This window comes from Muntiacus reevesi, chromosome 4 (assembly GCF_963930625.1).
Source record: "Muntiacus reevesi chromosome 4, mMunRee1.1, whole genome shotgun sequence".
NCBI lineage: Eukaryota > Metazoa > Chordata > Mammalia > Artiodactyla > Cervidae > Muntiacus > Muntiacus reevesi.
In genome coordinates, this window is record NC_089252.1 from 46,757,106 (window position 1) to 46,779,739 (window position 22,634).

The 22,634-nt window shown below is 36.7% G+C and overlaps 1 protein-coding gene across 4 annotated transcripts in view; it reads right to left on the reverse strand.

Annotated features, from left to right (window-relative positions):
- Positions 1-22,634, reverse strand: part of DYM (dymeclin) — a 372,867-nt gene that overhangs the window by 333,008 nt on the left and 17,225 nt on the right. For all 4 annotated transcript variants that reach the window (XM_065932681.1, XM_065932680.1, XM_065932678.1 and 1 more), the window contains one exon: positions 18,197-18,388. In XM_065932681.1, coding sequence (XP_065788753.1) covers positions 18,197-18,251 — 55 coding nt within the window. In that variant the 5' untranslated portion in view covers positions 18,252-18,388. The remainder of the gene's footprint in view (positions 1-18,196; positions 18,389-22,634) is intronic.

Consider the following 22,634-nt stretch of genomic DNA (forward strand, 5'->3'; position numbering starts at 1 on the left):
ACAATCCTTTGACATGGCAAACAACTCTGGCCTTAATATGAAGAATGGTATAGTGAAGAGGATACTGAAATATTCGATTGTGACAGAAAACAAAGAAGCTTAGCAAATACAAAGTAAAAAGTAGTGGATACAGCAAACTCAGTTCTGAGAAAACCAACCTAGAAGGGTGGCAGGGAGGCTCAAGAGAGAAGGGACTTATGTATACTTAAGGCTGATTCACGGTGTTGTATGGCAGAAATACAACACTGTAAAGCAATTATCCTCCAATTAAAAATGTTAAAACTGTGGATATTTTTTCAGTGTTACAGCATACATCCCTTCATTCATCAACAGAGTACCACTGTCAGATGGCAAGCAGTTTTCCAGAAGTGACAATTAAAACAAGAAGGAACATTTCTTGGTAGGGGAGAAAAGCTAATTTCATATGAAGCCTGTAGTTCAAGAATTCAAGCGTCCACAACCCAAATAAGTATATAAAATGGGTCATCTAATGAACTTAGTATCTATTCCTGATAACTGTCACACGTATTCTTGCCTGGAGAATTCCATGGACAGACAAGCCTGGTGGGCTTCAGTCTGTGGGGTTGCAAAGAGTCGGACACAACTGAGCAACTAATACTTTACTCAAAAATATATATGAGTTATTTACAATATCTCAGTCAGTTGGTATAACAGGTCAGACAGGCCACACTCAGCCAGTAAAATACTCACCACTGGAGTTAACAGAAACTGCATACTCAGGCTGTAACTGATGACCTATGACCTACATCACAGGGCCAACATACAGCCTCAGAAGGAATTGTTTGTGGTCCTTCAGGCAGATTCTACCATTCAACATATTTTTTCTATTTTGACTTTCTCTTTTCTATCAACCCATGTGTCTCATTCTTCATCTGTCCACACTTTGAATTTTTAAGAAACATAAAGAGTCCCAATGGAAACTGTCAAGCCAGTGTTGGATCTCAGAGATTAAAGAAAGGAAAGAGAGGTAGAATAGTATATAATCTTAGAAAAGAAATTTACCAACTGGTTGTAGAACAACAGTGCAACCTAAGAAAGAATCTTATCATATTCCCAAGTGCAGAACCAACTTGGTTTCCCATATAAAATCAGAAATTTTAAAAAAAATTTTCACACTACAGAGAAAAATAATTTATTTTTAAAAACTCAAAACTGCAACTAAGTACTGTTTACATTTAGCAGATTTTCAGTAATTTGAACTCAAATAATTTAGAATTTGGGAGTATTTCAACATGGGATGAGGAGACTTAAGAAAAGAACTATTTAACTTTCTACAAATAAAGATATGTTCAGGGCTTCCCTGGTGGTTCCAGGGGTTAAGACTGTGTGCTTCCAAGGCTGGGAGCTTGAGTACGATCCCTGGTCAGGGAACAAAGATCTCATGTGCCTCTCAGCGTGGCCAAAAAAAAAAAGTATGTTCAAAGACTTCAGCATATACTTGGAAAGTTGAAAAGTTCTAGAGGGAGATGATGGTGGTCATTTGCACACAATATAAATGCATTTAATGCCAGTGAAATGTACACCTAAAAATGGTTAAAATGGTAAATTTTGTTAGTTATATTTTACAACAAAAAGAAAAAAGATTCTTTGAGCCCAACATTTAGAAATCTTCTTAACCAGCTACTCTCAGGACTCAGAAACTGGGCTTACATTCTGATTCAATCATTAACCTTCACTTTTCTTATGTTTCTATAGAAATGACTCTTAATAAATCTGATTGTTTGCACCATACAGACCTAACTTTGGAAGTTCACTTGAAAAATTGCATCCTGAAATGAGACCTGACCCTTTAACTGAACAACGATCCTATTCTCAGGGCTTGGAATGGTTCACTGAGATATGGTTCACTTGGAATGGTTTACTCAGCTTCTAGATTGTAAAACTCAATAGGGAGCTCCCCTGGTGGCTCAGTGATAACAGAATCCACCTGGCAATACGGAAGACCCAGGTTGGATCCCGGATCCACAAGCATCCCAGAAGCCGTGGAGCATCCAAGCCCGCGCACCCCAACTACTGAGCCCGTGCCCTGAGCCCGGGAGCGGCAACTATTGAGCCTGCGTGCCCCGGCTACTGAGCCCGCGTGCCAAGACTACGGAAGCCTGCGTGCCCCGCCTACTGAGCCCGCGTGCAATAGAGCCCACGCTCCGCAACAAGAGAAGCCACCGCAGTGAGAAGCCTTCCCACCGGCAACCAGAGGGTAGCCCCTGCTCCCCACAACCAGAGAAAACCCGCACACAGCAAGAAGATCCAGTGCAGCCAAAAATAAAATAAAAATTATTTTTTAAAAAAACTTTAAAAAAAAAAGAACTTAATGGGGCAGTCTCAAAGGTGGGAATTAGGGGAGCAGAATGTGCCACCTCAAAATATGTCTCTTTGATATAAAGATCATTTTGAGCTGGTTGTATTGATAAACTGCAGAAACAGGAGAAACTCTGAAAACAAGGTAAGAGTTACCTTTTTGTAAGGTGAAATTACACTTACAAAGACAATCTTCATTTATGTAAAGGTGTCTCCTATCACCAGGAAAAGAAAAATGACGAACTGTCCAGAAACGCTGGAGAAGGCGTTTAGATTTAGATTTCCATTTCCCTTTGCCTGCTGTGCTTTCGGGCTTCCCTGGTGGCTCCAATGGTAAGGAATCCGCCTATGATACAGAGACTTGGGTTCGATCCCTGGATTGGGAAGATCCCCGGCTTGAGAACATCCCCTGGAGAAGGGAACGGCTACCCATTCCAGTATTCTAGCCTGGAGAATTCCGTGGACAGAGAAGCCTGAGCTTTCCTGGTAACTTTCCGTAACTGGCCTTCCTCCCTGACTCCCTCAACCAAAAGAAGCCTTTCTTTTGTCTTTAGCTAAAGATGATATTTAAGCAGGTGGCTTTGGCCATCCTGGGGAAGTACTAAGTTTCCTCAGGTATCTTCCATACATGTGACATATACATGTTAATAAATTTGTTTGTTTAAAAAAAAGACCTCAGCATATTCATTGTTGATATGCAAATATATCTGCTAATTAGCTACAACTTGCAATATGTATAAAGTGAAAGTGCTAGTTGCTCAGCTGTGTCCGACTCTTCGTGACCCCATGGTCTGTACCTCACCAGGTTCCTCTGTCCACAGAAAACTCCAGGCAAGAAGGTTGGAGTGAATTATCATTTTCTTCTTCAAGGGATCTTCCCAACCCAGGGATTAAACCTGGATCTCGTGCATTGCAGGCAGATTCTTTAGCATCTGAACCATCAGGGAAGCAGTATGTATAAGCTTATATACTATTCTAAGTTCTCTCACCTTGATTATTTCATGTGACTTCTTTTAAAAACCCAGAAAAGTTGACTAAGGAAATAGGACTATCATCATCCTACAAGTGACGGAAACAGAGAAGCTAAGTAACTTAGGTCACAAAATAAGAATGTGTGCTTAGTCACTCAGTTGTGTTGACTCTTTGTGATCCCATGGATTGCAGCCCACCAGGCTCCTCTGTCCATGGGGAGTTTCCAGGCGAGAATACTGGAGTGGGTTGCCATGCCTTCCTCCAGGGGCTCTTCCCAACCCAGGGATCAAACCCAAGTCTCCCGCATTGCAGGCAGATTCTTTACCACCTGAGTCACCAGGGAAGTCCATGTAATACACTTTCAATATGAATATTTAGCTACATTTTTATTAAGGCAAACCCACATAACATCAACCTAGAACATTACAAGTAACTAAACAGAGTTTCCATATATACCTAAATGAAGTTGCCATAGATGTATTATCCATTATAAAAATTATATCTGTTATGATTTAAAACATTTAAAAAGTATATGAATGACAAAGAAGTAGAAGAAAACAGAAAAATTAAGTCTTAATAAGGAAAGTGGTAAGATGATAGATCATTTCTGTAATAGCTAGGAAATCATACACTGTAGTTTGGTATGAAATTTTAAATTACATATTCCCTAACTCACAACTTTCAGTAATTCAGACTGGTTTTATTTTGCTTTTAAGCACACCAATCTCATATATGAATCTCAATAACTAAAGATGATTGAGAAACTCACAGTTCAAATCTTTTAATGAAAAGCAGATGGGCAGAAAATTGTAGAGGGGAGATTTACTCATAGATTTCTGACACTGATTTGCTAAACAATTCAAGTAGCTATGAGGTTCATAAAATAAGCATGGAAATTCGTAAGTCTTTTTCACTGAAAATTCCACTATAAAATGATGTCAAAGTTGACACTTTATATTAATAGTGTCATTTTCAGCCCACAACATACATTCTCCAATAGACTGTATGTTTGTCAGCTTAAGACACAACCTAAGTAAAATCAGCAAGTAACCATTCAGAAAAGCATAGAAGCACTTCTAAAGATATTTTCCCCCTTACCTTAGCAAAGAAAGAATTACGGAAATCATTCACAAAACTAACAAGACAGCCCATTCAGTGTGGGAACGTTAAGGTTTTAAAAGAGTCTATTCACAGGAAAAAGTCAAAGGATAAAAACTGTATAAAAGATTATTATAAGCACTTTTTAATGCACCAAGTAGAACCAAAAAGTATTTATATTCATGTGATTCACAGACACTCCTATATGCTGTCATTCAACTGCCAAAATGAAAGATACCATAACTATTAAAATGTAAAAATTTCAGCAACTACCAGAAAGATCATACAGCAATTTTTTTTCTCAAGAAAGCAACAGAAAAAATGACTTAAAAATTCAGATTCCAACCAAAGCAGTGAGAAGAGGAAAGAAGGGTACACTTGGAGCAAAACTCATTTTCTCCCTTATTTTAATGCTTTGAACAGTATTAGTTGTCTTCCCCCACTTAAGCTTTTAGTTTAAGGGAGCAATCAACCCTAGACAAGCTCAAGCGTCTTTTCAAATGATTCTGCATGGAAAAGTATATAAATAAAACAAAGGGGAACAAAGGTTTTGACTCAAGATGTAAAAACTGAACTTCTTTCAGTTCCTCAACTTGGGAAAATAAGATGCAAAAAAAGTCTCAAATTATTTATTCCCTTAGAAAAATGGCCAAGTCACTATCTTGGTCACCATTCAAGTGAACATATGATGAAAAAACCAGAGTTTAGGAAACGGTTTAGGAGTTATCCCAGGCCCACCTTAATGACAGAGGAGATTGTTTCAACTTGAAAAGCTCTAATAAAATTGTACATAAAGTGGGCCAAAGAGAATAAAAATATGAAAGCAGAGACAGGCATCAAAAATTCAAAGAAAAAAAATGTACTATCGCTTACGTTTCTGTCAGTTAAAAACTTGTGACCTAATTTAGTAAAAGTCTCTTTTCCTGTTTCTCAATTGAGGAAACAGATCAAGAAATTCTGAGAAAGGCTCATTCTGGCAGCTCCCCTTAGAGAAGACACATTCCACTTGAGGCAAGGTTATCCATCAATATTAATTGTAAATAATATATTTATTACATTCATATTGTAAATAATGGCACTCAAACAAAGTATGTGTTGTTACAGACCTCACTCTGAAAGTGCTTGAAACCGTGAGCATATAAACCTGGGGATTCTTTTCTTGAAGATGAGCATCTCTAAGTTCACACTGCATCTCTTCAGCCATTATTTGAAGCTCAGACAGCAATCAATCTACACTTCCCAGTGGAGACCATGTAGCATGATACCCAACAGAATTCATCTTTGAAGATACATAAAGCTGGTTTGAATCTCCTCCATGCTAGCTAGCTAGCTACTAGCCATGTGACCTGGGAAAACCTTCCCAAGACTGTTTTCTGACAAGCAAGAATATTAAAAGTACCAACTTCACAGACATGATGTGAGAACCAGATGAGGAAATCCACCTAAGGCAGTGAGCCCAGCACCTGGCACAGAGCACATACTCAATAATTAACTGCTAAATTAACACTCTTGTTTACATCAGTCCAGTCTCTTAGGAGAATGAACATATTCTTTATAATGCAAAGAGGATCCCTGAAAAAAGAAAATCAAAAGAGAGAACCAGAACCTAACAATGTGGAAGAGAAATGAAAGGCATTTATTTAAAAGAAATATAAAAAGCACGACAAACTGATATTTTAAAAAACATTATGCAATGAGGGAAATACCTACAATGGATATTATTCACCCTAAAAAGAAAGGAAATTCTGATGTGTGCTAACTACAACATGAATGAACCTTGAAAATATTATGCTAAGTGAAAAAGGCCAGACACAAAAGGATAAATATTAAACAATTCAATTTATACATGGCACTGAGCATAGGCAAATTCACAGAGACAAAAAGCAGAGTACAGATTACCATGGTCTTGGATGTGGGGGAATAGGGAGTTTAATGTGTATAGTTTCTGTTTGAGATGATGGAAAGTTCTGGAAATGGAGAGCAGTGATCACTGTAAAACATTGGGAATGTACTTAATGCCACCACATCATACACTTAAAAATGGCTAAACTGAAAAGAAAAATGGCTAAAATGATAAGCTTTATACTATGTAAATGATACCACCATAAACAAACTATGTGAGTAAAACCTTTCCACATTATAGGAGGGTTCATAAATTACAGCAGACCAGACGAAATTCCCAAATACCAACATAAAAGCATGCTCGTCTCTGGAATACCACACAGCACAAAAAATCTTCGCCATGGCCAGAAGTCCTCATGTCATTTGTTTCCTCGCTCACTGCTCTGCCACACTGGCCTTTCTGCTATTCGTCTAACATGCAGAGCACAGTCCTGCCTCAAGTCAGTTACACTTGCTGTTCCGTCCACCTGATGGAATACTCTTTCCCCAGGACATGCAGGGCTCCTGATTTCATTCACATCTGCTTAAATGCTGCTTAACCAAGACCCTCTGGCTAAAGAAATCTCCCACTGTCATTTGCTCCCATTCGACCACTCTCCATGAGCTTGCCCTGCTTCATTTTTCAGAAATGACTTCCTGCTTTCATTTCTTTACTTGTTTAGTGTCCATCTCTTCCACTAAAATTTAAGCTGCATGAGGACAGGAACCTCGTCCCTCATGTTCACTACAAAGTTTCCAGCCCTTAAAAACAGTGCCTAGCAAACAGGAGGCATACAGTAAGACAGCCCACATGCCGCACCTACCGAGCGGACACACCACAACGAAAGGCCCCAGGTGACGCACTGAGACCCAATGCGGCCAAATAGACATTTTAAGTATGGGACACACCAAAATATCAGAAGTGGCGATCTCTATGTGATCAGGATACACTATTATCTTCCCTTTTGTTTCTGTATTTTCTAACTTTTATACAATGAAAGATTTGAGTGATTAAAAAAGAAAAAAAAAAAAGACTGTTTTACCAGCAAATCAACTACTAAAAACTCACTCTAGTTACATAGTTAGTGAAAGTGAAAGTCACTCAGTCATGTCCAACTCTTTGGGACCCCAGGGACTATACAGTCCATGGAATTCTCCAGGCCGGAATACTGCAGTGAGTGGCCTTTCCCTTCTCCAGGGGATCTTCCCAACCCAGGGATCAAAACCGGGTCTCCCGCATTGCAGGCGAATTCTTCACCAGCTGAGCCACAAGGGGAGCCCAAGAATACCAGAGTGGGTAGCCTATCCCTTCTCCAGGGTTTCTTCCCAACCCAGGAATCGAACCGGGGTGTCCTGCACTGCAGACTGATTCTTTACCATCTGAGCTACCAGGGAAGCCCTGATACACAGTTAGGGACAGCACAAAGACTTGACTGCAATGACGTTCATCACAGCTTTACACTTAATTAAAAAAGATATGAAACCACCAAAATATTCAATGATGTAAATTATGGACATCTATAAGACAAAACATTCTATAATCACTTAAAATTATGTGGTATGAAAACAATGACATGAGGAATATGTGAGCTAAAGAAACAACGTGTGGAATATGGTAGAAGCATTTTTAGATGAGAGAACTAACAAGATATACACCAAAAGTCAATAACGGTTACTTCGGATTAGTATTATTTTTATACATTTTTGCATTCCTTGAGCTTTTCTGTATTTAAAGGTACTAAAAATGAACATGCATTACTTTGGTACTGAGGAAAAATGAGCTTAGTGATAGTGTGACTGTGCCAAAAGCTGCCTTCTTGCCTTATTTGAGCACCATCTAGTGCTCAGTATACATAATACAATTTTCATTATGCAATAAAGGTTTCTAAAAAGTAGCCTTTATAAAAAAGGACATTGACAAATATTACTATACTCTGTGTTTGGCCTAATTTTTAAAATAGTTGAACGATTAATTCAAAAGAGTCATACAATTTTCAATCAGAGAATGAAACAGTCATAAGAAAATTGGTTAAATCTGTGCTGCTTATTTTCAACCCTCAAGTATTTTAGAGTAACTCTCAAGACATAGCCTTTGATTTTTTAAATTAATGGGAAAGAAGAAGAAAGTCAGAGAGTTTATGTGCATTATGGCTTTTCTCCTCCCTACGAATACACATGGTAAGTAATATCACTGCCATTTTACAGAAGCGTCAACAAGCTCAGTGAGATTACGGGGCTTGCCTGTGCTTCCCAGGCGGCTCAACAGTAAAGAATCACCTGCCAGCACAGGAGGCGCAAGGGATTTGGGTTTGATCCCTCAATTGGGAAGATCCCTTGGAGGAGAAAACAGCAACATACCCTGGTACTCTTGCCTGGAGAATCCCATAGACAGAGGAGTCTGATGGACTACAGTCCACGGTGTCACAAAGAGTCAGACAGGACTGAACACACATGCACACACTCTAAATTCACAAAGCTAATAAGCAGCAGAGCTGAGGTGCAAGACAAAATCAGTCTGACTCCAAAATCTATGCTCCCCTGATCATATTCTGCTATTTCTATTCTCTACCCTTTGTCCACTTTTTGGCAAAATGATTCTCATTCTTGGTAGGCATACAAAGTATCACTACACTGCTCAGCACTGCTCTCAAATCTAGAAAGATGAGCTCATTCAGTGTTAATGCTCTAATCAAATATCAATTTAAAATAAAAGCTTTTGGCAATCCACTCCTTTATTCTTGCCCGGGAAATCCCATGGAAAGAGAAGGCTAGAAAGCTATATAGTCCATGGGGTCATGAAAGAGTCGGACACAACTCAGCAACTAAACAAAAACAGTTTTAGAAAGCATCCTTTTTTTAGCTGAGATGTAGTTATTGGTTTTTAAATATCTGTTTCATATCTTTGCTGTTTATACATTACATGAAAAACATTTAGGGATTTACTGCAAATCTGTGGATTACAAAGTCAAGAAATAGCATTTAGACATAGTCCAATTGTACATGTCTATTCTTAATCAACATCAATTTTTTTTATTACAATGTGTGAAGTTTAAACTGTGAAGTATCAAAGTTGCCTCGTATTTTAGTCTCCCTTTCACATCTTTCAACTTTTCTTCCTTTATTTTCATGTTCTAATATTCTAAATACTGCATTTTACTTAGTTAACTTGTTTGTCTCTATCACTAGAGTGCATGAACCACAAAACGGTGCCTGGCGTGTTAGTAAACGTTTGCTGACTTTTCAATCTACCACTCACTTACCCCAAAGAAAACTCCTTAAAATAATGCTTTCACCAAATCCACTTAACAAGAACCCACAAGGAATCACAATTCTAATCCCCAGTTTTCTAACAAGTGTACCAAAAATGGGTGACATGTGGACAGATTTTGATCTTTCCAGTCAGTCCTCTGTGGTCAAAGGACCCTCCAAGCTGCCAGGCCACCACATGTGACCAGCCTTATCAGTTTTCAAAAAACAAGAAATACGTGTGGGAGCACTATCAGCGCTCCATAAAGTCTCTTCCTGACCTGTTAACACTTGTTTCTCATGCCCTGACAACATGAACTGGAAGAATTAATGGAAGTCATTTTACCAACCTTTACTCACAGGATAGAAATCACTTCTACCGTACATATAAGGCTACTGGTGTATTATATGTAATAGGAAAACACTGGAAGCAATCCAAATGGTAAAAGTAAATGGCTATATGAATTCTGATACATTCACCAATCAACAGACACTTCAGTCTCTTCCATTTCTTGGCTATTGTAAATATGCTGCAATGGACATAGGGGTTCATGTAAATGCACTGTTGAGTGCACAAGGGTTTCCTTTTCTCCAGATCCTCACCAACACATATTTGTTGTCTTTTTGACCGACTCAATAGACATGAGTTTCAGTAAACGCCAGGAGTTGGTGATGGACAGGGAGGCCTGGCATGCTGCAGTCCATGAAGTTGCAAAGTGTCGGACATGACTGAGCAACTGAATTGAACTGATGATTGCCTTTCTGACAGATGTGAAGTAGTATCTCACTGTGGTTTTCATTTGCATTTCCCTGATCATCAGTGGTACTGAATATCTTTTCATGTGTCCAATGGTGTTTGTATTCCTTCTTTGGAAAAATGTGTATCCAGGTTCTCTACCCATTTTTTTTTAATCTGGTTGCTTGTTTTTGGTTTGTTTTTTTTTAATGTTAAGATGTATGAGTTCTTTCTGGATATTAATCCCTCATCATATTATTCATTTTGGATATTAATTCCTCATCTGATAGATCATTTGCAAATATCTTCACCCATTCCGTAGACTGCCTTTTCATTTTCTCAATTGTTTCCATTGCTCTAAAAAAGGTTTTTGGTTTGATGGAGTCCCACTAGTCTATTTGTGCTTTTGTTTCCCTTACCTGAGGAGACATACACAAAAAATACTGCTAACAGCAGTGTCGAAGAGCATATGCTACTCATGTCTTCTAGGAGTTTTATGGTTTCAGGTCTTATGTCAAGTAATTAATCCATTTTATTTTTGTATACAGTGTTAAAGAATGCTCTAATTTCTTTCTTTTACATGTAGGTGTCCAGTTTTACCAGCACCACTTCCTGAAGAGATTTTCTTTTCTCTACTGTATATTCTTGCCTCCTCTGTTGTAGACTAACTGAACCTAAGTGTATGGGTTTATTTCTAGGTTCTCAATTCTGTTCCACTGATCTGTGTCTGTTTTTGTGCCAGTAACATGCTATTTTGATCACTGTAGTTTTGTAGTATAGTTTGAAATCACAGTGCGTGATATCTCCAGTTTTGTTTTTCTTTCTCAAGATATTTTTGGCTCTTTAGTGTCTTGTGTGTTTCCATAGAAAATGCCATTGGTATTTTGAAAAGGACTGCACTACATCTATAGAATGCCTTTGGGAGTGTAGTCTTTTTAAGAATATTAATTCTTCCAATCTATGAGCAGGGTATACCTTTGCATTTGTTTGTGTTGTCTTCAATTTCTTCCATCAGTGTCTTCTAGTTTTCTGAGTATGTACCTTTTACCTCCTTGTTTAGATTTATTCCCAAATATTTTTGATGCAATTTTAAATAGGATTATTCTCTTAAATTCTATTTGATACTTCATTGTTAGTGTACAGAAACACAACAGATTGCTGTATACTAATTTTGTAACCTGCAACTGTACTGAACTCATTTATTAGTTCTAATAAGTTTTTTGGTGGTATCTTTAGAATCTTCTATACATAGTATCATGTCATCTGCAAAGAGTGACAGTTTTACTTCTTCCTTTCCAAGTTGGACTCTTTTAATTTCTTTTTCTTGTATGATTGCTCTGGCTAGGACTTCCAATACTCTGTTGAACAAAATAGTGGACAATAGTGGACAGCTTTGTCTTGTTCCTAATCATAGAGCATGCTTTGAATTTTTCACTGCAGAGTATGATGTTAGATGTGGGCCTGTCATATATTGAGGTATGTTCACTTTATATTTACACTTTGTTGAGGGTTTTTCTTTTTTAATCATAAATGGATGTTGATTTTTTGTCAGTTTTTCTGCATCTACTGAGATGATCATATGCTTTAGTCTTCAATATGTTAATATGGTATATCCTATTGATTTGTGGATACTGAATCATCCTTGCATCCCTGGGATGAATCCCAACTGATCATGGTGTATGATCCTTTTAATGTACTACTGAATTTAGTTTGCTAATATTTTGTTGATAATTTTTGTATCAGTGGTTATTAGCCTGTAATTTTTTTTTGTGTGTGTGGTCTTTATCTGCTTTTGGTATCTGGGTGACACTGGTCTCACAGAATGAGTTCAAAAGTGTTCCTTCCTCTGCAGTTTTTTGGAATAGCTTGAGAAGAGTAGGTGTTATTTCTTCCTTAAATGCTTGGGAGAACTCATCTGTGAAGCCATCTGGTCCTGGACTTTTGTTTTTTGGGAGCCTTTTGATTATTGATTCAATTTCATTACGGGTAACCAGTCTGCTCATATTCTTTATTTATTCCTAATTCGGTCTTGGAAGATTGAATATCCTAGGAATTAATCCATTTTTTCTTGAAATCGTATCAAGCAATATGAGACTAGACATCAGTTACAAGAAAAAAAACCAACAGAAAACCTCAAAGGTGTAGACAGTAAACAATATGCTACTAAGTAACTTCCAGGTAACTAAAGAAATCAAAGAGAAAAAAAAAAACCTGGAGACAAATGAAAAAAGAAATACAATGATCCTAAACCTATGGGATGCAACAAAAGCAGTTCTAAGAGGGAAGTTTATAGAGATAAAAGCCTACCCCAAGAAACAACAAAAGTCTCAAACAATCTAACCTTATGCCTAATTATAAAAAGAAGCAAAACCCAAAGTTAGTAAAAAGGAAAGAAGCAATAAAGATCAGGGCAGAAATAAATGAAACAGAGGCTAAAACAGCAGAAAAGATCAATGAAACTAAGAGCTGATTGTTTGAAAAAATAAACAAACTGATAAACCTTTAGCCAGGCTCACAAGAAAAAGAGGACTCATATAAATTAGAAATGAAAAGGTAATTACAACTGATAGCACAGAAACACAAAGGATTATAAGAGATTACCATGAACAATTATATGCCAATAAAATGGACAGGCCTGGAGAGTTTAGTAGAATATTGTTTACCCTCCATACATTTGGAGTTTTCTATAGTTTTCTTTCTTCTTATAACTGATCTGTAGTCTCATATTGCTTGATACGATTTCAATCTTCTTAAATTTACTAAGCCTTATTCTGTGGCCTAGCATGTGATCTATCCTGGAGAACATTCCATGTGCACTTGAGTCTGTATTCTCATGCTTTTAGATGGAGTGTTTATATGTATGGATGTATGTGTGTATGTATATACATGTATCAATCATCTGGTCTAATGTGTCATTTGGACGAGGGTTTCCTTACAAATTTTCTGTCTGATCTGTCCACTGATGTAAGTAGGGTGTTAAAAGTCTCCCACTATTACTGTGTTACTGTTAATTTTTCCCTTTATGTTGGTTAACTGCTTTATGTATTTATTTGTTCTTATATTGGGTACAAATATATATATGTACTTACAACTGTTGTATCTTCTTGTTGTACTGATCCTTTGATCATTATGTAATGTCTCTCATTACAGTCTTTGGTCTATTTTGTCTGATATAAGTATTGTTATCCCTGCTTTCTGTCTCCATTTGCATGGGAAAACTTTTCCATCCTCTCACTTTCAGTCTATGCCTTTAGATCTGAAATGAATCTCTTGCAGGCAGCACATAGATGGGTCTCGCTTTTGTATCCATTCTGCCTCTCTTTTTTTTTTTTTTCACTCTGTCTTTTGATTGGAGCATGTAGTCTATTTATAAAGTAATTGTTGATAGGTATGTACTTATTGCCATTTTGTTCATCATTTTCTGGTAGTTTTTATAGTTTTTCTCCTCTCTTCTAACTGTGGTGTTATATTTGGATTCCTTTCTCTTTGTGCATGTGTATCTATTATAGATTTTTGGTCTGTGGCTACCATAAGGTTTATATATAACTATATACATATATAGCTTAGTGTTTGGACATCATATTTTACAACTCTGTTACATGTATCTCTTAACTATTTACTGCAGACAAAGATGATTTTACTACCTCTGTCTTTAGCTCTGCATTGTTTTTTATTTCATTGCTATATTTTCCCTAGTGGCTCAGGTGGTAAAGAATCTGCCTGCAATGTAGGAGACCTGGGTTCGATTCCTGGGTCAGGAAACTCCCTGGAGAAAGGAATGGCTACCCACTCCAGTATTCTTGCTTGGAAAATTCCGTGAACTAAGGAGTCTGGCAGACTGCAGTTCATGGGGTCACAAAGAGTCAGACATGATTAAACAACAAACACTTTCCCTTTTCACTTTAGTATGAAATCAGTCACATAAATAATTTCAAAACACTTTATTAAGAAAAACAAGCAGTATAATACTTAAAATTTACTCTAGATTTAATCTTGATTTTACTTCACACCTTTGCTTCACAAGGAATTTTAATAAGGTGAAAAGTTGAAAACTATTAAAGAATTTGAACATTTTTCAACCATGCCTGGAAACTATAACAAAATCTTGCTACCCTGGTGCCAAAAACAGTTTACAGTAAGGAAAGATTAGATTAGTCCTAAAGGACTTAGTGCTTCTAAAAAAAACTGGCAGACATCAATTTTTGGCTGCACTTGAGGAAAGCACATATGGGATCCAAGGAATTCCAGGAGTGAGCAATCTCAGAAATGTTTGGATTCAGAGTCTTCCCTACAGATATTCATCGTAGAGTTGAAAAATTCATAAAGTAAGTAATACCATCCCTGACTATCAATGAGGTGGAACCCTCGACCTCAAGGCCTGCTCAATGTTAACATTCTACAGGTCACATACCAAATACTAGCACTGAGGAGCTGAGGGCAGGGGAGAGGAAAGAGGAACTTCAAACAAAGTGACAAAAGTACATGCCCCACCATGAACAAAACTTTTCTGGATATTTTGACTAGCTATCCCTCCTCCACTGTAATGTACAGTTTACTCACTTTATAGCTTTTTACTCTAAGATTCCTTTATAAATGAGGATGAATTAAGAAAAAAAAAATGATATGAAGAATAAATCATAACAGCAAAGGATCTTTGAGAAAAAGCAATAATTAGCAAAACAAACTATAAAGCCATAATAATTCAAACTGCAAGGTACCAGCACAAGTCAAGAAATAGACAATAATGGATAACAATTTATTCCCACCACTATTGCTTAGAAATTCATCCTTTTCCCAATGCTCTGAAGTGCCAGCTTTGCATAAATCAAGTACACACACACATACACAATCTTCTTCTTCCTTTCCTTCTAAAGAGCACTTTAGCTATTATTAATTTTTTCTTTCCCATTCAAATTTTATCTATCTCTAAATAAGAAAGAATCTTTGTCGTCTAGAACTACTCTGGCGCCTCCATATTCTGGGAGAAGAACTTTATCTCCAACTTGCACGCTAACTGGCTGACTCTCTCCACCCTTTCCCTTACAGCCCAATCCAACAGCTGCTATCATTGCTCGCAATGCTTTTCCTTGTGGTTTTTCTGGAAGCATAATGTCTCCTATGGTTACAGTTTCAGCTGTACCTCTTTCAGCTAACAGTCAAAGAGGGGGCAAAGCCTCCCGGACGCCTGTCCTGCCGCGACTCCAGCTGCTGCGGTTCACACTCTGCCCTCACACTGCCACCACAAGGAAAGGCCTTGTCAGACGCTCCGCACGTGAGCTCAGGTAAGGCTTCTTTGATGTCTTTCGGCAGAGCACAAATGGATTGTAGTACAGTTTACATAAGTGAAAAGAAAATTTATTTTGAATAATAAATAATATTCTCTTTATATGCTCTTTTTTCTCTCAGTCTTATTACAACATGAGCAGAGATACTCAATGATAATTCCTTCAAGATTAAGGAAATGATTTCAAAATGTACTGATACTATAGCTCATCTTCAGTTTGACCTCTCTCATCAATCCACAACCACCTTTAATTTTCCAAGGATCTCTGAAGCAGTCATATGTAGCCACTTCCCATAATATACAACTAACTCACATTATCACAAAACTGTACACTAAGTCAACCTTGTTGAGTCCAATCCAACTATATCTAAAACTCAGAAATCAAAATGTATTGCCAAAATATATAAACAATTCACAAAAAGCAAATACCAATATTCCTTAATCCTCAAACATGAAAATAAACATAACCTTGATTGTTAAAGGATAACACATATACATACATTTTACATATATATATTTAATTCATAGGCAAAAGACAGAGAGATAGCCCTTCCAACTCTAGGGTCAGGGAGAGGAAAAATACAGACTAAGTTGTCACCATTGTACCATTTTCATTACTGAAAATCAGTAGAAGAATTGTTTCCCCTTATTAATAATATAGTAAAAACTATGTTTTACTATAACTTAATTCATGAAAGCACTCCTTTACAGGAGAATTCCAGTTAATAAATGCATAAGGAATGACCAAATTAAAAATAATACCATTTTGTAATCTCTTATGAAATAGGTGATTGGAACCAAAATCATCAATGGATGCTAAAACACAACCAAACCTCTCAGTCTTAGCATGATAACTGATTAAGACTGCACATTTTCTGTATCCTAATGGAATACAATATAAGGCACCTAGCATCATTTATGAATTAATTTTATCAAAATGTTTAACTCAAATTTTATCATCTTTAATCTGATGATCAATTTATAGAAAATTCAAATAAAAAAAAACAAAATATAAGTAGTAGGTAGATCTAGAAGGTGGAATAGTCTACAGAAAAACTGACCCAGTTTCTTAAAAGGAAAAAAAAAATGAACGGCATAGGCATATGGGAAAAAAAAACAGTGGCAGGAGTTGGGAAATATATACCTCTATTCGAGATTAAAGACATTCAAGAAATATAACTACCAAATGCAATGTATACAGCTTATTTATTTCCTAATTGTAAAAAACAAACTATAAAACAACTAGGGAAATTTTAAGAAGGACTGGGTAAGTGAAACTATTGCTATTTTGTGTGATATTACTGTTAATTTTGTGATTGTTAAGATGTGATAATGGTATTATGATTATAAAGAAAATGCCTGCATTTTACTTTACTTTAGAATACTTTAAAATATAGATGAAGTAAATATGAAAATAATCCAAATGGCTGTTAACTGATGAATAGATAAACAAATGATTATATATTCATATAAACAAACCTTACTCAGGAATAAAAATGAATGAAATATTGATACATGCTACAACATATCATCAAAGATTTCAGGGACTAGGCCACAGATATCTTTAGGGGGCCATCATTCAGTCTATCATAGTAAAACTATTAAAAATAAATAAAAATCCTTAAAATCTACATACTGAATAATGGGAATTCAACATTCTAGTCAATCTACATAGTTATATGTTAGTCAGTTTTTATAATAGTTAAAAAGGAAATACTGGTTTTCATCTGCCAAAATGGCAAAGGCCAAAGAGTCTAAAAATGCATTAAACTGATAAAGGCAGGGGAAAGCAGACCTTCTCAGATGTTGATGGTAGAAGTATATATTAGTACAACTTCCATGAAGCAGTTTGGTAATATCTACCAAAATTACAAATGTACATACACTCTGACCCAGCAATTCTACTTTGAGGAATTTATACTAGAAATTTACTTATATGCATGAGAAATTATGTATGCAGCATTATCTGTTATAAGAAGATATTGGAAACAATCTAAATGTTCACCAATAAAAAACTGACTTCATATAATCTGTGGATACTCTTGGTGCTTCCCCAGGGGTTCAGTGGTAAAGAATCTGCCTGCAATGAAGGAGACACTGGTTTGATCCCTGGGTCGGGAAGATCCCTTGGAGAAGGGACTGGCAACCCACTCCAGTATTCTTGCCTGGAGAATCCCATGGACAGAGGAGCCTGGCAGGCTACACCCCATGAGGTCACAAAGAGTCAGACACAACTGAGCTACTGAGCACACATCGATACTCTGCAGTCACTTAAAAGAATAAGGCAGGTACATATTAACTCTGGGGAAAAAAGCAAGGACAACAAGCAAGAAGAAAAAAGCAAGGTATGTGTGGTATGCTAGCATTTGTCTTTAAACAGTCTTATAAAACTACATGAAAAAAATGGCTTTACTATTTCTGGAAGAATTCAAAAGAAACTGGTACCAGGAATCATCTCTGGAGAAAGGAGGTGGCTGAGTGGGGGAAAGGAAAGAGAAAAACTTATTTCCTCCTTTTCATAACTTTTGGGTTTTCTACGAGTACATGTACAACAAATGGAGAGAGAGAACAATAAGATAAAACTTTTTTCAAAAATCAGTATACCACACAAGTTTATGTGGCCCTCAATACAAATTTTCAATTTCCAAGTTACCTCTTACCTGCTTGTTGGTGCAGGGAAAGAAAATGACAGAAGCTGATTCCAGAACGGATCATTCTCAGAGACAGATTCTGTGCCTGATAACTTTTTCAAGTACTCATTTTTAGGAAGATCACCAATTCTGCTACTGTTTGATCCCATCTTTTAATCTGTTGGATAACTTGTCCTTAAACCTTCATTTCCACAAAACAACCTGTAAAGAATAAAAAGAAATTTCAAACGTGCTCAAAATAATTGTCATAATTTTCCTACCCATGACCTAAATATAAGAAACTATAAACCTACTTTTTAAAAAAAAATCATACCTCCCTTTATTTTTTTAATCTCAACAGTGGGATACAATACACTAGTGAAAATGAATTAACTAGATCTATAATTACCAACATGCACACATCTCAAAAATATTTATTTAAAGAAAGCTATGGAATAATGACATGGCATGATTTCATTTATATGACTTTAAAATGTACAAACAATATTATGGATATATTCATAACTACTACAAGTATTAAAACACATATGGGGAAAATACAAAGCAAAATCAGAAGAATGCTTTCATATAATGTTATTGCTTGAGGAAAGGGGAGCCTTCAGTCGCATAAATACTTTCTAAAAAGAAAATAGAAAGGAATAGAAACAGATTATTGTTTAGATTTGCTGGAAAAGGAGAAGAGATACAAAGGTCTTGTTTCATTACCCTCTATTCCTGTCTGTCTTATACATTAATTCTTAAAAAGAAAAAAACTGGTTTCTTAATCTCGCAGCAGCAATACTGGAAGCTAGATGATAGGGAAGCAATGCCTTTAAATTAAGAAAAAAAAATTTACCTAGAATTCTATACCTAGCCAAAAGCTCCCAGAGAGTTTGAAGGTGGAACAGCATTTTTAGATTTGCCAACACTCAAAAATCTCCCATGCACCCATTTGAAGCTACTGGAAAATTTCGCTATGAGGAAATAAACCAAGAAAAATGAAGACAGAGAATTGAGGAAACAGAATTCAACACAAGATAGGTGAAGAGAAATTACAGGTCAAGAGCTGTGCAACAGCTGGAACAAGGGTCAGCATGGCCCACTGACCTCCTGGGGAAGAAAGAAAACACAGAACTGATATAGGTCACCTGATGTGTCCAACCTTATTCAGAAGAGTTTTAAAATACCAGAGAATATGGAAGGAAGGGGGCAAGGAATGACAGTTACTCAGAACACAAGTATATGATTTAATTACATATTCTGGGGGAAAAAAACATTGTTCAACAAAAGTTTGTGTAGTCACAGGGCATAACTCATTTCAGGTTATGAATATTTATGCAATCACTGTAATATAAAGACTAAACCAAAAATTGTGAGGTAATAACTATACTAGGGAAATGCCAGAAAAAGAAATGAGAGTGGTGGCTTAAGAATGTGAAATCGAGACTTTCCTGGTGGTCCAGTGGCTAAGACTCTGAACTTCCAATTCAAGGAATATGGGTTCCATCCCTGGTCAGGGAACTACTCGCACATGCCACAACTAAGACCCGGCACAGCCAAGTAAATAAAAATAAACACTAAAAAAGATTATTTTAAGAATGTGGAATCTCTGACCTCCACTAAGTAGGTAGGAGGTCAATCTTAGAAAATATTTTAAATTACTGAATCAGAAAATAACAGTAAAAGCATATTAGTTATAAATAAGGAGGTAAGTAACAAGAAGCAACAGCTCAGAGATTTGAGAGTAGCCACCTTTGAGGAAAAGGACTCAAGTGGGGAGGGTGGTAGTACAGTTTTTTCATCATAAGTCCATCATATTATTTGATTTTTAACCTATGTCTATATATTATTTTGATTTTTCAATTAAATATTTTTCACCTTGACTATTTCATTTCTGGAATTAAAAATTTAAATTTCTAACATATACACAAAACACATCATAACTAAATTAATAGTGATAAAAATGTGAAGTATTCTTTTATGATGCCTACAACTAACAACCTTAAGGAAATCTATTTGTAGGATACAGTTTAATGTTAAAATATAAATTATTAAAGCTGATAGCTCCCAAAATGTAAAGTTCAAATTTCCATTACTACGTATGTTTACTGACAGGTCACACATGTTTGGTTGAAAAAGAGAATTAAATCCAAAGACACAGTGACAAACACATAAATAAAACAAAAAAACTTAGAAATGGACCCACCAAACTGCAGCTAGTTGGAGTTTTTCAACAATGCAAAATCAATTCAATAAAAGGACAATTTTTTCAAAAAATGAAGCTAAAACAACTGGGTATCAACAGGTCACACTCTGACCTAAACCTTTCATGTTATACAAAAGTTAACTCAAAATGAATTACAGATCTAAATGTAAACTTAAAAAGTATAAAACTTTTAGATGAGAACACAGGAGAAAACCATGACTTGGGGTCAGGAAATACTTAAGACACAAAAGCACAACTCATAAAAGAAAACATCAATAAATTGAGCTCCATCAAAATTTAAAACTTGTGGTCCATGAAAACCCTATCTATGAAAGATAAGACACATAAAGAATCTGCCTTCCAATGCAGAGGACATGGGCTCCATCCCTGGCTGGGGAGCTAAGATCCCACATGCCAGGGAGCCACTAAGTTTGTGCACCGCAACTGCTGAGCCCCCACGCTTTAGAGCTCACGCTCTGCAACTGCAGAAGCCCCTGTGCCCCGACAAGGGGACGCCTGCACCCCGTGACAAAGGCCCAGCACAGCCAACAACAAAAAAAATAGAAAGTAAAATGCTGCCTATAAAACTACTTGAGGAAAAAAATGAAGATCAAAACATTCCGTTCTCAATTAAATAGACAAGTACTTCATGATAAATTTTTCAAAAGAGCAAAACTCCATCCATCCACCTCATAAGGCAACAATAAGAATATCATAGAGTCTATTAATGAAAATTTAAGTCAGACTTGATTTCTTATTTGTATTTTATTTTTTGAATACTATAGTAACGTACATGGTACAAAATAGACAGGGTTCAATGGATATACAGTAAAAAGTCTCTGTCCCATCCCTTCTAACCACCTAGTTTCTCAACTCAGAGAAAATATTACTAGTTTCTTGGCTGTCAGTCCACAGATTTTCTGTGTATATATAAACACATATTTTTTCCTTTTTACACAAACTGTAACACACTACGAATGCCTCTTTGCTCTTCCCAGTTAACATATATTAGAAATCATTACATATCTATATATAAAGCACTTCATTTATTTTTCACAACTCTGTAACACTCTGGTTTTTAATTCCATAAGTCCCATAATGACGGACATTTACATAATTTATGGTCTTTTGTAAACTACAAATCACTCACCAGTAAGCATCTGGTATACAAGATATTTCACACACGTATCAGTATATAGGTACAATAAATCCACAGAAACAGAACTGCTGGGTCAAAGATCCCATGGATTTCTAATTTTGGTAGAGACTGCTGAAAGGCAGCAGAAAAATGCCACCTCAAAATGCGCCACTGTGACACTTAATTCTGAGCTGCAGGCACTTGAAAACAGTAAATGCAGGGTGAGGCCTTTTCTGAACCCTCCTTCTCTGCCTGAAGCCAGACTCTCCAAAAGGAACTCCACTGTCATAAATTGATCAGTTTCAACAATCAAAGAAGATTGATTCTTATCACAGAGGAGCCAAGAAGCTGACACAATACTGAGATAAACTTTGTCACAAACCATCACTTCTCATCTGTGCTTCTGAGGCCCGTTTATCCGTCCTAAAAATCATCTCTCCTTAAGAGGCCTACGTTCCCCTTTCCCTTCCCCCTTTAAGATGGTATTTAAACCTGAATTGAGTCACCTCAGGAGCTACTCATTTTTCCCTAGGTATCTCCCATGAGGTATGTATATTAACAAACTTCTCTTTTCTCCCGTTGACCTTTTACCACAGGGCCTCAGTTAAGAACTCAGAAGGGAGAGGGGACATCATCTGCCCTTTCCCACACTGCCTTGCTGCCTTCCTTAGAGGCTGCCGACCTCCACCCTCTTCGGCAATGCCTATTTCTCCACACCACAGTCATCAGTCTTTAATCACACTTTTCAGTCTTCGCCAACTGATATGTGAAAATAGTTTTCAATATGACTTTAATTTGCACTTCATTTCTCGTGCTGTGAATGAGGCCATTACCTGCTTATATCCTTTGCCTACTTTCTACTGATTTATACGAAATAAATTTTATTTTCAAAGCTGCTAGGACAGGTCAAAGTATGAAAACAACTGCTCCACCCAGGACCAATACGAAACCTCTCTGAGACAATATGAATGAAGCCTGTAAGCTGTAAGAGGAGACTGAACAAAATGTTAACAAGGAAAACCAAGATAGCCAACTGAACACAAAATGCAATGTCTCCTTCGCCTCTTTTCTTCACCCAACCCTAGAAATAACACTCGTGCATGCGCCCACACACACTCTGTCAA